At 32.4% G+C, this 16,715-nt stretch overlaps 2 protein-coding genes and 1 pseudogene across 3 annotated transcripts; 2 read left to right on the forward strand and 1 right to left on the reverse strand.

The window, feature by feature from the left end:
- The first annotated feature begins 515 nt into the window (after positions 1-515).
- LOC105961185 (11S globulin seed storage protein Ana o 2.0101) lies at positions 516-2,388 on the forward strand. 2 transcript variants are annotated; one of them, XR_016034974.1, is made up of 4 exons: positions 516-887; positions 1,085-1,805; positions 1,933-2,254; positions 2,326-2,388. XR_016034974.1 is itself a non-coding variant. In XM_088826978.1 (3 exons), the coding sequence occupies exons 1-3, from the start codon at positions 692-694 to the stop codon at positions 2,084-2,086; spliced, it is 1,071 nt and encodes a 356-aa protein (XP_088683104.1). In that variant the 5' UTR covers positions 516-691; the 3' UTR covers positions 2,087-2,388. The 2 variants fall into 2 exon arrangements, 1 of the variants encoding a protein (XP_088683104.1); XM_088826978.1 differs by having other exon boundaries at positions 1,933-2,388.
- A 7,899-nt stretch (positions 2,389-10,287) lies between these two features.
- Positions 10,288-11,485, reverse strand: LOC148766506 (secreted RxLR effector protein 161 pseudogene; annotated as a pseudogene).
- A 1,554-nt stretch (positions 11,486-13,039) lies between these two features.
- On the forward strand, positions 13,040-14,645 carry LOC148766507 (11S globulin seed storage protein Ana o 2.0101-like). The gene is made up of 3 exons (XM_088826986.1): positions 13,040-13,310; positions 13,507-14,227; positions 14,355-14,645. The coding sequence occupies exons 1-3, from the start codon at positions 13,115-13,117 to the stop codon at positions 14,506-14,508; spliced, it is 1,071 nt and encodes a 356-aa protein (XP_088683112.1). The 5' UTR covers positions 13,040-13,114; the 3' UTR covers positions 14,509-14,645.
- The last annotated feature ends 2,070 nt before the right edge of the window (positions 14,646-16,715 follow it).

The following is a 16,715-nucleotide window of genomic DNA, read 5'->3' on the forward strand; positions in this document are numbered from 1 at the left end:
TAATGATGTATTATCAGGGTCAATTTGTAATATTATTAAGTTAAAGTTTCAGGGATGAAATTGATTTTAATTTAATCCAATTACCCGTGTATGTATTACGTAACGCATTACATAATCCAGTTATTGGATGCGTATAAGTATATCTTTTTTTTTTTGAGTAATTCAAATCATTACAAGGGGAAATAGGGGAGGGGGACTCGAACCCTAGACCTTTTACCCTATTGGTAAGGCTAGGTACCAACTCTCCTAATGAGGGTTGATGCGTATAAGTATATCTAGTTTGGCTTGATTTAGATAATGAGATTACACAAGATAAAATCATTGTAATCTTACTGGGATCAGGACTCACGAGTTCTCGTACTATCCAACTCATACATCCTTTTATCCTTAATAATTAGATTATTAAATAACTCTATATCTCTTATCTTATAAAAGATATTTATTTCAATATCTCTTATCTTATAGAATTTAGACATGTCGTATAAAACAAGTAGTACAAAATATATCCTAGAGTTGCAAAACAATCGTGTCTCAATAGAATTATAATCCACTGCAAATACTATCTGCTATATGATTTCTCTCCTTTATAAATACCAGCGATATGCTTCTCTTTTCACATAAGCTTTTTATTTATTTGCATTAATCCATTATTCGTCGTGTTTTGTTTAAAGAGAGAAAAACAGAGAGGGAGATGGAGCTTGATTTGACACCACAGTTGGCGAAGAAGCTGTACGGCGGAGATGGTGGCGCGTACTATGCGTGGTGCCCTAACGAGTTGCCGATGCTCCGCGAAGGCAACATCGGCGCCGGAAAGCTCGCCCTTGAGAAGAACGGCTTTGCTCTGCCTCGATACTCCGATTCTGCCAAGGTTGCTTACGTGCTTCAAGGTATATATATTCACAATTCAGATTGCCTGTTTTTTCGATTATGTACTTTTTCAGAACGAGTTTCATCTTTCTGGTGTTGATTTCTGCTTTGATCACTCTGTATTTTTTTTAATTTTTTTTTTTCAGTTTGTGTATTCCCGCGTTATTTTCTGTTTGAATAAGTTGTTTGACGAATTGAACTTATGAAATTGATATAGGTAGTGGAGTAGCCGGTATAGTCCTCCCGGAAAAAGAAGAAAAGGTGATCCCAATAAAGAAGGGAGACGCCATAGCCCTCCCCTTCGGAGTAGTCACCTGGTGGTACAACAAACAAGACACGGAGCTAGTCATTCTCTTCCTCGGCGACACCTCAAAGGCCCACAAATCCGGCTCCTTCACCGACTTCTTCTTAACCGGTCCCAACGGAATCTTCACCGGATTCTCAACGGAGTTTGTTGGCAGAGCATGGGACTTGGAAGAGAGCACCGTCAAGACACTCGTCGGCAGCCAATCAGGAAACGGGATTGTCAAGCTCGATTCCACCTTCAAGATGCCCGAGCCCAAAATCGAGCACTACAACGGAATGGCGTTGAACTGCGAGGAAGCTCCGTTGGATGTGGACATCAAGAATGGTGGCAAAGTTGTGGTTCTCAACACTAAGAATCTACCGTTGGTCGGTGAAGTTGGGCTCGGTGCAGATCTTGTTAGGTTAGACGGTAGTGCAATGTGCTCTCCAGGTTTCTCTTGTGACTCTGCTTTGCAGGTTACTTACATTGTAAGGGGAAGTGGCCGTGTCCAAGTTGTCGGTGTCGATGGGAAACGTGTGCTCGAGACGAGGCTTAAGGCTGGTGATCTATTCATTGTGCCTAGGTTCTTTGTTGTCTCCAAGATTGCTGATCCCGAGGGTATGGACTGGTTCTCCATCATCACTACTCCAAAGTAAGTTCTATTCAAATATTTTTGATTCTCTATCCTTATTTAATTTATACAAGGAGTTCCTTTTTTTTTTTTTTCTTTTTTCTTTTTGCTAACTTCTTAAATGTGTGTTTTGTTGTGATATTTGCAGTCCTATTTTCACTCATTTGGCTGGACGGACTTCAGTTTGGAAGGCGCTTTCGCCCGAAGTTCTACAGGCGGCTTTTAATGTTCCGGCAGATGTCGAGGAGAAATTCACCTCAAAGAGGAAGGCTGAGGAGATCTTCTTTCCACCACCAAATTAATCTAGCTTTATTTTGAATTTATTTTTGATTTTAGTTACAGGACAAATAGTTAGAAGTACCATTAGGTTAGATTCTTTTCAGTTGATTTTTAGAGTTTACTTCGGCTTTATTTTAGGTTAATTTCTTTTCACTTGCTACTCAGTTATGCAATAACTTTTATATGGAATAGTACATAGTTTATAATTTTGGCTGAATGGCAAAAATGCCCATCACTTTTCGACCATATTTTGGGCGAATAGTACTCAGTTATCCGAAATGCTAGTGTATTTCTCGGACGGCCGTCTGGGATCTCATTATTCAAATTTTTGACTTCTTCACTTTTCGACCATATTTTCTTCAAAATTGCAGTTTTGACCTTCTATTTATCCAATTCTTCAATTTGTACCGAAAATACAATAAATCAACACTTTAAGCACCAATTATCAATAAAATACACCAAAATCTCCAAAAAAAAAGATTTGCTTAAGTGTAAAAAACTACACTTTTTTTTTTGTTTTAGTTTCAGGACAAATAGTTAGAAGTACTATTAGGTTAGATTCTTTTCAGTTGATTTTTGGAGTTTACTTCGGTTATGCAATGACTTATATTAGGATTAATACATTATTTTATAATTTTTAGTAGGGTGAAAGTCAGATGGAACTGATCGATATTAGCCTTTTCGTAAAATTTTCATTAGGGTGTAAGTTTTTTGTAGGGTGTAAGTTTTTTGTAGGTGTGTGGGATGATAGCGTAGCAAGTGATTTATACAAAATGAAAAAATTGATGTTCCACAATAACAAAAAGATGATTAAGATAGCAACAACAAAATTGATGTCCCACAAATTTTCCTTGGGTTTCCACGTCATTCGGGCAGTCCTTTTGATTAAGAATTGTGTTCTCAAGATTGAAAAAGCTCCACAATACTTTGTTGTAGATTAGAAAGCTGCCAATTATTTTTAATAAAGTCATCAAAATCATGATGATAAACCCACATCCTTTGAAAAAAACTTCAATGTTTCCTAGGGTGCATCCAGGGGCGAGTCCACCCAAGGGCTAGGGTGGACTCAAGCCCCCCTCACTTCAAAATTTTTCCCTACTATATATATATATATATATATATATATATATATATATATATATATATATATATATATATATATATATTCCTTTTTTTTTTGTTTTTTTTTTTGCCTACCTAATTATATTATTTTATCCACTTAGGGCTCGTTCGGTTTCCTATATTGGATTAGATTGGATTACATGAGATTAGATTAACTCTCTACTGACTAATTAATTAATTAGTTAGTAGCATGTTCGATTTCTTAGATTAGATTTTCTATTAAATTGTTAAAATCGGTTATTATATATGAATTGTCTATAAAACCACTTAGTTTACAATAATAAAATATGATTTTAAGGATAAAACTGTCTTTTTCCTTTTTAGTCACCCCCTATTAAATTAATCTCAGGGGGAGGGGTGCTACTAATTTAATGAAATAGTAGCATCTAATAGCGGGCTTTGATTTTAGTAGCGGTTTCGAATAAGTGTGAATCTTGCCAAACGGACATGCTATTAGCCCCTACTATTTAGTCAGTAGAACCTTATAGCGGTAACCGAACGAGCCCTTACTTTTACTCTAGTTAAGTTCACTTATTCAAAGTCGTCTCACTTCTCAAAGCCCCCTTCATGTCTAACTTGTTTCGTCTTCTATTTCCCAACTTAGTTCTCGTTATTTGAAAAAGAAAAAAAAACTTTGTTCTATTGCATAGCCGCATTAATGGCGGTTAAATTGCTATCCACCGGCGATCGAATGTACACTGGCGATCAATTAACGTTTGATGTCTTTTCTTTCATCTTAAGAATATTAATTATAAGTCAATTGTGTAAATTTCATAATCGACTTGATATTCATGTTTTTTAGATTTTTATTCCCCCAAAACATATTTACTCAAAATGAAATCAAAATAAGATCCAAAACGCTTCCAAACATTGCCTTAACTTTCGCGATTCGTTTTGGTATTATCTTACGAAAATAGAGAGAAAAAAAATTCAAATCAAATTTTCATCTTAAATTTCTTTGATAGCAAATAATAATCATAATAATCATAATAATCATCTTAAATTTTCATAATAATAATAATAATAATAATAATCATAATAATAATAATAATAATAATAATAATAATAATAATAATAATAATAATAATAATAATAATAATAATAATTATTATTATTATTATTATTATTATTATTATAATTATTCTAATTATTATTATAATAATTATAATTATTATTATTATTATAATTATTATTATCATAATAATAATAATAATAATAATAAAAATTATAATAATAATTATAATAATAATAATAATAATAATAATAATCATAATAATAATAATAATAATAATAATAATAATAATAATAATAATAATAATAATAATAATAATAATAATAATAATAATAATAATAATAATAATAATAATAGTAATCATAATTATAATTATTAATTATAATAATAATTATAATTATGATTACTATTATTATTATTATTATTATTATTATTATTATTATTATTATTATTATTATTATTATTATTATTATTATTATTATTATTATTATTATTATTATTATTATTATTATTATGATTATTATTATTATTATGATTATTATTATTATTATTATTATTATTATTATTATTATTATTATTATTATTATTATTATTATTATTATTATTATTATTATTATTATTATTATTATTATTATTATTATTATTATTATTATTATTATTATTAACATTTAATATATATTTGTGTGTTTTTTTTCATTGAAATACAATAAAAATTTAATTGAACAATAATGAAAACATTTACAACATATAAGAAATAAGAATACTACAATATTTCTGAAATTACATTGTATGTTTAATTATTTTTATCATGGTTAAAACTTAATTTTTATCCCAATTTCACCAATGAACTAATTTTGACGCCAATTTTGAAAATTACGTTGGTCACCGTCGATCAGCCGCTGATCTCCGGCATTGACCTTTTTTTAACCTTTTTCAGTAATATTTATGTATTAACTAATATTATTGTCTTGGCATGCAATATTAGTATCTGAAACAGTAATATTACTGCAGCCCAAAAATTTAATATTAATGTGTTAATATTAATATTACTGTCTTGGCATGCAATATTATTGCCTCAGGCAATATATTATTGTGTTTATATTAATATTATTGTCTAAGTTTGCAATATTACTGTCTCAGACACTAATACTTTACTGTGTTGGTTGTTAAAAAATGGGTTGTTAAAAAATGAAACAAAAAGGTTAAAAAATATTAAATATTACTATGAATACAACAATATTACTGTGTTAATATTAATTCTATTACTTTGTTGGTTGCTAAAAAAAAGTGAAAAAAAAAAGTAAAAAAATATTAAATACTACTTTGAATATAATAAAATTATTGTGTTAAAATTAATATTATATTTTAGTCCTGTAATATTACTCTCTGATCCGTAATATTACTCTCTCAGAGAGTAATATTACTGTATTAAGGGTAAATTTCACTTTTCCACTTTGGCTTTGGCTCGATAATATTTTATTCTCTTCTACTCTCGATTGTATCGATTTGCCCCATGTAGTTGACCAATTGTCTCAATGTGATCCTCGTTGTTAGTTTTAAGACCTTTGACCTTAATACCGTTTGATCTAAGTCTTGAAAATTACAAAACAACCACCCTCCCAGTTTAAATAATTATTAAAAAAAAAGTGTGGCTGGCATAATGGACTATGTTTTCTGATTGGCTTGATTTTTGATATTTTATTTTGGTTTTTTTTTTTTTTTTTTTTTTTTATTAGTTTTAGTTTTTTTAATAATTATGTAAATTGGGAGGGGTGGCTTTTGCGTAATTTCAGAACTTAGGTCAGACGATGTTAAAACATTTTGGTTATTAAAACAAAATATTATTTTTTTGTTTATTAAAAAAAGAACAGTCAACAGACGAACAAAAAATTTCCAGAAATCAATATTGTGAAAATGAGAGTTAATGTTATATGTGTATTAAAATCGGGGTCAATTTGTAATATTATTAAGTTAAAGTTTCATGGATGAAATTGATTTAAATTATATCCCGAAAGATTAGCTGAATGCGCAATTATTTTTGGTCTAGATATATGTGTATTTAAGTCTTCCTCATTGGAGTTAAATCCAATTGCCCATGTATGTATTACGTAACGTAACCCATTACAATTATGGGCGAATGGCCAATAGGCCTATCGCATGGGACTTAAATGCACATTGGTCCACAAAAAAAAAAAAAAACAGTCTTACAAGTAAATCCATCCCCACGTTTTTAGTCTAAAATACCCTCCATAATATAATTCTTTTCATTTCCATCCATTATACTATAACTTTCTTCATATTATACATTGACCCCGGATCAAAACAAATATATCACATTAACCCCCATTTTAATAATATTTGGAAAATATTTTTTTTCTGAATTTTTTTTTTTGGACCAGATTCCTGCGTTGACTTTTTTTTTTGAAATTTTTTTTTTCTGAATTTGTTTTTCCGACAGGTCAACCACCGTTGACCGCCGGTCTCCGGCGTTGACTTTTTTTTTCGAATTTTTTTTTCTTACAAAAAGAATTTTTTTAATTAATATTACTTTGTTGGCTACTAAATTCTTGTCTCAAATAGTAATATTACTGTTTGGGACAATAATGTTATGAATAATATTTTCTCGAACAGTAATATTATTTATATTACTGTCTGAAATGGTTAAATTACTGTTGGAGACAGTAATTTAGCAGCCAAGACAATAATATTAATTAAAATATTTTTTTTTAAGAAAAAAAAGATTAAAAAAAATCAATTAACAGTTAAATTACTGTTTCCGACAGTTAAATAACTGCTGGAGATAGTAATTTAGCAGACAAGACAGTAATATTAATTAAAAAGAAATTTTAAGGAAAAAAAGTCAATTAACAGTTAAATTACTGTCTCCGACAGTTAAATAACTGCTGGAGATAGTAATTAACAACGAATATAGTAATATTAATTAAAATATTTTTAAAAAAAAGGGTCAATTAATAGTTAAATTACTGTCTCCGAGAGTTAAATAACTGTTGGAGACACTAATTTAGTAGCCAAGACAGTAATATTAATTAAAATAGTTTTTTTAGAAAAAAATAAAAAAAAATAAATAAATAAAGTCAACTCCGGAGACCCGACGATCAACGGTAGTTGACCTACTGGAAAAAAATTTCAAAAAAAAAAAGTTTCTATTAAGAAAAAAAAAAAATCAACGCCGGAGACCGGCGGTCAACGGCGGCTGACCCGCGGTCTCCGGTGGTGGCGGGTCACAATTGAAATTAGGGTTAAAATTGATTAATCGATGAAATTTGGCTAAATTGGGGTGTAAATTATGAAATTGGAGTTGAATTGAGTTTCAATTGAATTTAGAGTAATTTTGGTATATATAAAATGATTTTCCTTATTTGCAAATAAGTTTGAACGAGTTGGATTTATTTGAAAGAAAAAAAATTGGATATCCCTATTTCAATTAAGTGCCCTTGTCATGAGCCTATTTACAATTTGCCCTACAATTATTGGATGCATATAAGTACATCTAGTTTCGCTTGATTTAGATAAGGGCGAATGGCAAAAAGGCCCATCACATTGGACTTAAATGCATTTTGGTCCATAAAAAAACAGTCTATCAATTAAACCCATCCCCATGTCTTTAGTCTAAAATACCCTCCATAATATAATTCTTATCAATTCCACCCATTATGCTCTAACTTCCTTAATATTACACATTGACCCCGGATTTAAATAAATATATCACATTAATCCCCAAAACAATTTTTTTTTCAGAAAATAATTTTCTTTCTGAAATGCTTTTTTTTCGGCCAGATTCCGACGTCGACCTTTTTTTTTTTTTTGAAAACTTTTTTGTTTCCTAAATTTTTTTTCCGGCCGGTCAACCACCGTTGACCGCCGGTCTCCAGCGTTGACTTTTTTTTTTTTTAAATTTTTTTTTTCTTAAAAAAAAATATTTTAATTAATATTACTGTCTTGGCTACTAAGTTACTGTCTCAGACAGTAATATTACTGTTTGGGACAGTAATATTATGAATATTATTTTCCCGAACAATAATATTATTAATATTATTGTCTAAGACAGTTAAATTACTGTTGGAGACAGTAATTTAGCATCCAAGGCAGTAATATTAATTAAAATAATTTTTTTTTAGAAAAAAAAGTTATGTAAAAAAAAAGTCCATTAACAGTTAAATTACTGTCTCCGACAGTTAAATAACTGCTGGAGACAATAATTTAGCAACGAACAAAGTAATATTAATTAAAAATATTTTTTTTAAGAATAAAAAAGTCAATTAACAGTTACATTACTGTCTCCGATAGTTAAATAACTGCTGGAGACAGTAATTTAGCAACGGATACAGTAATATTAATTAAAATATTTTTGAAGAAAAAAAAAAGAGTCAATTAACAGTTAAATTACTGTCTCCGACAGTTAAATAACTGCCGGAGACAATAATTTAGCAGCCAAGATAGTAATATTAATTAAAATATTTTTTTTTTAAAAAGAAAATTATTAAAAAAAAAGAGTCAACGCCGGAGACCCGGCGGTCAACGGCAGTTGACCGGTCGGAAAAAAAAAAAAAAGTCAACGCCGGAGACCGGCGGTCTCCGGCGGTCAACACCGATCTCCGGTGGTGGCGGCTCAAAATTGAAATTAGGGTTAAAATTGGTTAATCGATGAAATTGGGCTAAATTGAGGTGCAAATCATGAAATTGGAGTTGAATTGAGTTTCAATAAATTTAGGGTAATTTTGGTATATATAAAATGATTTTCCTTATTTGCAAATAAGTTTGAACGAGTTGGATTTATTTGAAAGACAAAAAAGTTGGATGTCCCTCTTTTAATTAAGTTGGATATCCCTCTTTTAATTAAGTTGGATATCCCTCTTTTAATTAAGTGCCCTGGTCATGGGCCTTTTTGTGACTACCCTTTAGATAATAATTAACAACTAAATACTATTTGGCGCGTGCGTTTGATGTGATTGTGAGATATCACAAATGGAGATTTGGAACAACATATTCTTCAGTATTTGTTAAGAAATTCTTATTTCCTTTTCAAAAAGTTATATATTTTAAAAACGCATTAAAAAACGAAGGACGAATCAAATATGTCTCTTAAAATACTGTGGAAATTAGTTTATAAAGTGGTGAGAGTAGAAGATAGCTTGAATAAACTGCAGTAGTTAGGTTGTGTTATTTAATACTTGAATGTCTGACCCCTATTTATAAAACAACACATCCTCCGTAAACGGTGTTGGTCGTCTTTATTTAATGGCTATGAGATGTTCTTTAGAACACTCCAAAGATATCCTACCATAAATGTACAAAGGAGGATTCTAGAAGATGTTCTGGAATCTTCTAAGGATCTACAAATCTACACTTGGAACTATAAGGCCACGGCTATTTGCAATAGTAATTTCAATAAGTGTAAAACCAAATTAAATTGTTTAATGCATAAATACTATAATACCCTTACATGTTAAAACAAGTAGAAAAATCAAAATAATGCAATACCAAAAACTCAAAAACCACAAAACATCTATCACAAAACTACAAGACCAAACTATCATCTTCTCCATATTCCAAAAACAACCAAAATCTTGCTCCTTCCTCCTCCATATACCCACAAAACCTAAACATTTAAAACCCTCAAAACACAACAAACCGTACAAAGATGGCATATATGGAGTTAGATGACATCAAAATGGAAGACTCTAAGGCGAAAGAACCCAATAAGGTATGCATTTATGTGTTTTTTTTAGCTAGGATATCGTTTTCGGAAAAAAAAAAAACACCCTAGCAGCACAGTTGACATGTACATGTCGAATTTTATAGGTAAAAATCGACATTACAATGTCGAATTTGTACCAAAAAATTCAACATATCATTGATGTCGATTTCTAGTCTTTTTTTTTTCGACGCTTAAGAGTTCGATTTGAAGTGTAGTTTTTCGATATCTTGGTGTCTATTATAATTAGTTTCAAATTTAATTTTTTTTCCTTTTTTTTTTGATGTGGTACTTGCGCTTAATGTGCTTTCCCTTCTTATGAGATCTAGGTTCCTTCGAATTGGCAACTACCCCGCTGTTATCCCATTACAGTCTCATAGCCGATCGAGCAGCTGTAACCACTCCCAAGTCCATGAGAAAATCCTTAGCCATACTGCCTCATTTTCTGTTTCTGAAGCTGTAACGTACTCGACTTCCATAGTTGAATTAGCAATACAAGATTGCTCGATACTTCTCCAATTAATGGCTCCTCCTCCCAAGGTAAGCACATAGCCCGATGTTGATTTCCTAGAATCCCTATCGGCTTGAAAATCCGAGTCGGTGTATCCTATCGGCATTATGTTCCCACCTTGGTAAACTAGCATATAATCTCCAGTCTTCCGAAGATACTTGAGAATATGCTTTACCACGGTCCAATGCTCTTCTCCCGGATTAGACTGATATCGGCTCACTATGCCCACGACATAGCAAATATTCGGTCTAGTGCATAGCATGGCGTACACGAGACTTCCCATTGCCGAAGCGTAAGGAATCGTCTTCATTCTTTCTATCTGATCGGATGTCTTGGGACACTGATCATTAGATAGTAAGATTCCATGTCTGAAAGGCAATGAACCTTTCTTGTATTCTTGCATGTTAAATCGGCCAAGGACTGTGTCGATAAAACTTGCCTGTGAAAACCAATGTTATCAGAACTGGACCGGGTATAGAACCGCACGACCATTTGGGTCATGGGTTTATAGGGTCGAACTGGTTCAACCGGGTTTTTGATTTTTTTTAATATGCTATTATTTTATTAATTTTAATGTTTTAACAATATTATTTTCTTTATATTTTTAATCTTCGAGTTATTATTTTCGCTTTTATCTACTTCACCTCACGTTTTACTATATTTTATTGTTTATATTCTATCTTTTTCCATTTTTTATTCTTCAAATTCGACAATTGGTCACTCCTATTCGATCACCCATGATCATATCTGACAATCCTTCGACCACTCATGATTAGATCCGACCACCCACTACTAAGTATGTGAAGGTTCGCTCAAATCTAGCCACAAATAACCAACTCAACGGTGATTCGAGACGTTTTGGCCAAAAACCGGGTTCCTTGACTGACTCGGCGGTTCTCGGGCTTTACCCGGTCGAACCGGATTTTGGTCATTTGACCCCGGTTTTTGATTTTTCCGGTTTTAGATGTTAGACCGGACCGCTTTATTGCCGGGTCACGGTCGAACCGGTCCGACCGGCCGGTTGGGTCCGGTTCTAACAACATTGGTGAAAACCCTAGCATCTTATTCTTTCGATCTCACAATAGCTTGATCCCAAGAATATATGCAGCCTCACCCAAGTCTTTCATATTGAATTGACTCGATAGCCAAACCCTAACTGATGATAGTACTCCCTCATCATTTCCTATGAGGAGTATGTCATCTACGTACAATATTAAAAACACCACTATGTTTTTGTTGCACCTCTTGTACACGCATGGTTCATCCTGAAATTGATTAAAACCGAAAGATTTGATAGCTTGATCAAAACGGATGTTCCATGATCTCGATGATTGCTTAAGTCCATAGATGGACTTCTTGAGCTTGCATACCATGTGTTCTTGACCTTTGGCCACGAACCCATCGTGTTGCATCATATAGATGCGCTCTTCAAGACATCCATTTAGGAAAGTTGTCTTGACGTCCATCTGCCATATTTCCTAATCGAAATAGGCGGCGATTGAGAGTAGAATCCGTATAGACTTAAACATGGCTATTGGTGGAAACCTTTAAAGCAAGACTAGTGGCGAAGGGGTTTACTCACAAAGAATGGATCGATTATGAGGAGACTTTTCCATTGTATGTTGTCGAAAGGTCTTTTTCTTGTAGTGACTTTTAGTTGACCATTCCTAAATTTATTTAAATCAAACGAAAAGTTGGGATAGTATATATGGCTAATATGAAAATTGAGGGGTTTAACCGAAACTAAATTAATAAATCCCATTCTTATGTCAAAATTCGAGTATTCGACTATTGAATAACTTTTCTCTTTTCTTCTTGAAAATATCCAATGAATTTCATTAATCGTCCGAAAATAACCCATAAAATAACAAAGACACAGATTAGTTATTGACTCGGTAGCTGCACTAAGCCAGTTACTAATCTACGTCATAAGTACAGTTGAAAAGTCTTTAATCGAGTCGTAATTGGGCAGTTATTAATTAGTATTTAATTTCCAAATTGATTTTCTTTTTCAAAAAAAAAAATTCGAATTATTGATCCTGTGGTGGCGGGCCAAAATTGAAATTAGGGTTAAAATTGGTTAATCGATGAAATTGGGCTAAATTGAGGTGTAAATCATGAAATTGGGGTTGAATTGAGTTGGATTTATTTGAAAGACAAAAAAGTTGGATGTCCCTCTTTGAATTAAGTGCCCTTATCATGGGTCTATTTGTCATTTGCCCTACAAATATTGGATGCATTTGCCCTACAAATATTGGATGCATATAAGTACATCTAGTTTGGCTTGATTTAGATAATGAGATTACACAAGATAAAATCATTGTAATCTTACTGGGATCAGGACTCACGAGTTCTCGTACTATCCAACTCATACATCCTTTTATCCTTAATAATTAGATTATTAAATAACTCTATATCTCTTATCTTATAAAAGATATTTATTTCAATATCTCTTATCTTATAGAATTTAGACATGTCGTATAAAACAAGTAGTACAAAATATATCCTAGAGTTGCAAAACAATCGTGTCTCAATAGAATTATAATCCACTGCAAATACTATCTGCTATATGATTTCTCTCCTTTATAAATACCAGCGATATGCTTCTCTTTTCACATAAGCTTTTTATTTATTTGCATTAATCCATTATTCGTCGTGTTTTGTTTAAAGAGAGAAAAACAGAGAGGGAGATGGAGCTTGATTTGACACCACAGTTGGCGAAGAAGCTGTACGGCGGAGATGGTGGCGCGTACTATGCGTGGTGCCCTAACGAGTTGCCGATGCTCCGCGAAGGCAACATCGGCGCCGGAAAGCTCGCCCTTGAGAAGAACGGCTTTGCTCTGCCTCGATACTCCGATTCTGCCAAGGTTGCTTACGTGCTTCAAGGTATATATATTCACAATTCAGATTGCCTGTTTTTTCGATTATGTACTTTTTCAGAACGAGTTTCATCTTTCTGGTGTTGATTTCTGCTTTGATCACTCTGTATTTTTTTTAATTTTTTTTTTCAGTTTGTGTATTCCCGCGTTATTTTCTGTTTGAATAAGTTGTTTGACGAATTGAACTTATGAAATTGATATAGGTAGTGGAGTAGCCGGTATAGTCCTCCCGGAAAAAGAAGAAAAGGTGATCCCAATAAAGAAGGGAGACGCCATAGCCCTCCCCTTCGGAGTAGTCACCTGGTGGTACAACAAACAAGACACGGAGCTAGTCATTCTCTTCCTCGGCGACACCTCAAAGGCCCACAAATCCGGCTCCTTCACCGACTTCTTCTTAACCGGTCCCAACGGAATCTTCACCGGATTCTCAACGGAGTTTGTTGGCAGAGCATGGGACTTGGAAGAGAGCACCGTCAAGACACTCGTCGGCAGCCAATCAGGAAACGGGATTGTCAAGCTCGATTCCACCTTCAAGATGCCCGAGCCCAAAATCGAGCACTACAACGGAATGGCGTTGAACTGCGAGGAAGCTCCGTTGGATGTGGACATCAAGAATGGTGGCAAAGTTGTGGTTCTCAACACTAAGAATCTACCGTTGGTCGGTGAAGTTGGGCTCGGTGCAGATCTTGTTAGGTTAGACGGTAGTGCAATGTGCTCTCCAGGTTTCTCTTGTGACTCTGCTTTGCAGGTTACTTACATTGTAAGGGGAAGTGGCCGTGTCCAAGTTGTCGGTGTCGATGGGAAACGTGTGCTCGAGACGAGGCTTAAGGCTGGTGATCTATTCATTGTGCCTAGGTTCTTTGTTGTCTCCAAGATTGCTGATCCCGAGGGTATGGACTGGTTCTCCATCATCACTACTCCAAAGTAAGTTCTATTCAAATATTTTTGATTCTCTATCCTTATTTAATTTATACAAGGAGTTCCTTTTTTTTTTTTTTCTTTTTTCTTTTTGCTAACTTCTTAAATGTGTGTTTTGTTGTGATATTTGCAGTCCTATTTTCACTCATTTGGCTGGACGGACTTCAGTTTGGAAGGCGCTTTCGCCCGAAGTTCTACAGGCGGCTTTTAATGTTCCGGCAGATGTCGAGGAGAAATTCACCTCAAAGAGGAAGGCTGAGGAGATCTTCTTTCCACCACCAAATTAATGCCACTAGCTTGGCTTTCGAGTTTACTTTTCGTTTTATTTTATTTTTAGGACAAATTAGAAGTACTATTAGGTTAGTTTCTTTTCAGTTGATTTTTGGAGTTTCCTTCGGTTTTATTTTAGGTTAATTTCTTTTCACTTGCTACTACTTTTATATGAAAATTAATTCCAGTTTTTCTTCCATTTTATGTAGTGACAAAATTATCCCTACATATATTTTAGAGTTTATAGAAATCAAAGGACAATGACGTAATTTAGTTAACATTTCATTCAAAGGTTAATTATACAAGTAACTTTTCATATTCATAGTGTTTTTTTAATACTTTATTCTTATTATAACTTCTAAAATGCTTTGAAGTTTGAAAATATATTTTATTCATATTAAAGTATATTTAGAGAGTTCTCTAATAAGATATTAGTTGACTATATTTAAGTCATCATTTAGCTGAAATAATTTATTTATGATATGGTTTAATTTGTCGATATTCAATCAAAGAGTTCTCTAATAAGACAGTATTTTACTATATTTAAGTCATCATTTAGCTGAAATATATAGTTTAATTTGTCAATATTCAATCATTTATAATAATTTGAAGAGAATAAGGAAAAAAAGAATTCACATAAAAATAAATAGATAAAATTGAAAAAACTAATTCCACAACTTATTATATTAGATGAAATAAATAGTCCAAAAATTTGAGGTACTAAATAAAGTACAGACAATCATATAAGGTTAAGTTAAATGATATGCAATCTTTGATATTACAAATTACTTTTGATATTTTTTGCAGTATCTCTAGGGGTGTGAATGAGCCGAGATCGAGCAGAGCTCGCCTCTTTTGGCTTTTGTCGAGCTCGAGCTCGCCGAGTTCCTCTTTTTTTGGCTCGAGCTCGAGCCCAAGCTCCTTTTTTTTTTTCTTTTTTTAAATATTTTTTATTTATTATTTTATTATAAAAAATTATTAAAAAAAATACAAAATAAAAAGTAAATTGTAATTATATATATTTTTAATATTTGTATTTATTTCTATAATATTTTATATTATTATACATTATTTAAATAAAAATAACATATAAAAAATACAAAATAATAATAAAAAATAATAATAAATAAGGCTCGCGAGCTCATGAACAATTAAAAACCGGCTCGAGCTCGGCTCGTCAGAAAGCTCGAGCTCGAGCTTGAAAACCTCGAGTCCGAGTTCGAGCTTTTTACGAGTTGGCTCGGCTCGTTTATCACCCCTAAGTATCTCACATCATAATTTTTTTAAAACTAGATAGGTGCACTTGCGTTGCACGTGTTGTATTAATTGAATCTAATTCGGTAATTTTTTATATATATTTATTCATTGCAAGAAAACACACTTTTTGCGAGGATAAAATTCATCACGAAATCGTTGTGTAACGAACCGGACTTGATAAATGCGGTACCATTTTTATGAATACAGTTTTTATTTTCAAAAAGTTTCGCTCTCTAAGGTTTGAAAAATCCTTATTTTTGCATATTCACACCTAGAACGGGTGCGAAATAGCATATTTCACGTCCAAAATAGGAGCGACGAAATAGCATATTTCACGTCCAAAATAGGAGCGGAAAAATATTATCCACGCCCCTACTGGGCGTGAGAGACACTGCTTCACGCCCAAATTGGGAGTGGAACAATAGTTCCCACGCCCAACATGGGTGTGGATGCTTGTCTTCCCATTTTTTTTCTTTTTTTCTTCTTTTCCTTTTCTCTCTTTTTTTTGCTTTTTCCTTTTGTTTTAGTTAGTTAGTGATTAATTAATTATTAATGAATGATTAACAAATAATATTAATTTTTTTAATTCGTTAATAATTAACCATTAGATAAATATTTACTCATTAACGAAAGAAATTAATTATAGTTGACATATAAGTGATTTATAGCAGAAATTGCCTTCAAATTTGGTGAGATTTTTGGATCGGAGAGGATTATTGAGAATTCTTGAGAGTTTTGGAGGTTTTTTTGGGAGGTTTGGGTGGGTTAGAGAGAGAAAGAAAAGCATATTGTGGACGATATTCGTAATTTTAGTACTGCGAAAATTATTTTAAGTAACGATATTGTTTCGTTACCTTATTTTTCTTCTAAAGTCCGGCGCTGTAAGTTTTAGTAACAAATATTACGAATTCAGTACGAATACTGGTGAAAAAAAACTCTTCGTTACAATAGGTCCAATACAAGTAAC

The sequence above is a fragment of the Erythranthe guttata genome, chromosome 12 (genome assembly GCF_056151865.1).
Source record: "Erythranthe guttata isolate IM_541 chromosome 12, IM_541, whole genome shotgun sequence".
Lineage (NCBI taxonomy): Eukaryota > Viridiplantae > Streptophyta > Magnoliopsida > Lamiales > Phrymaceae > Erythranthe > Erythranthe guttata.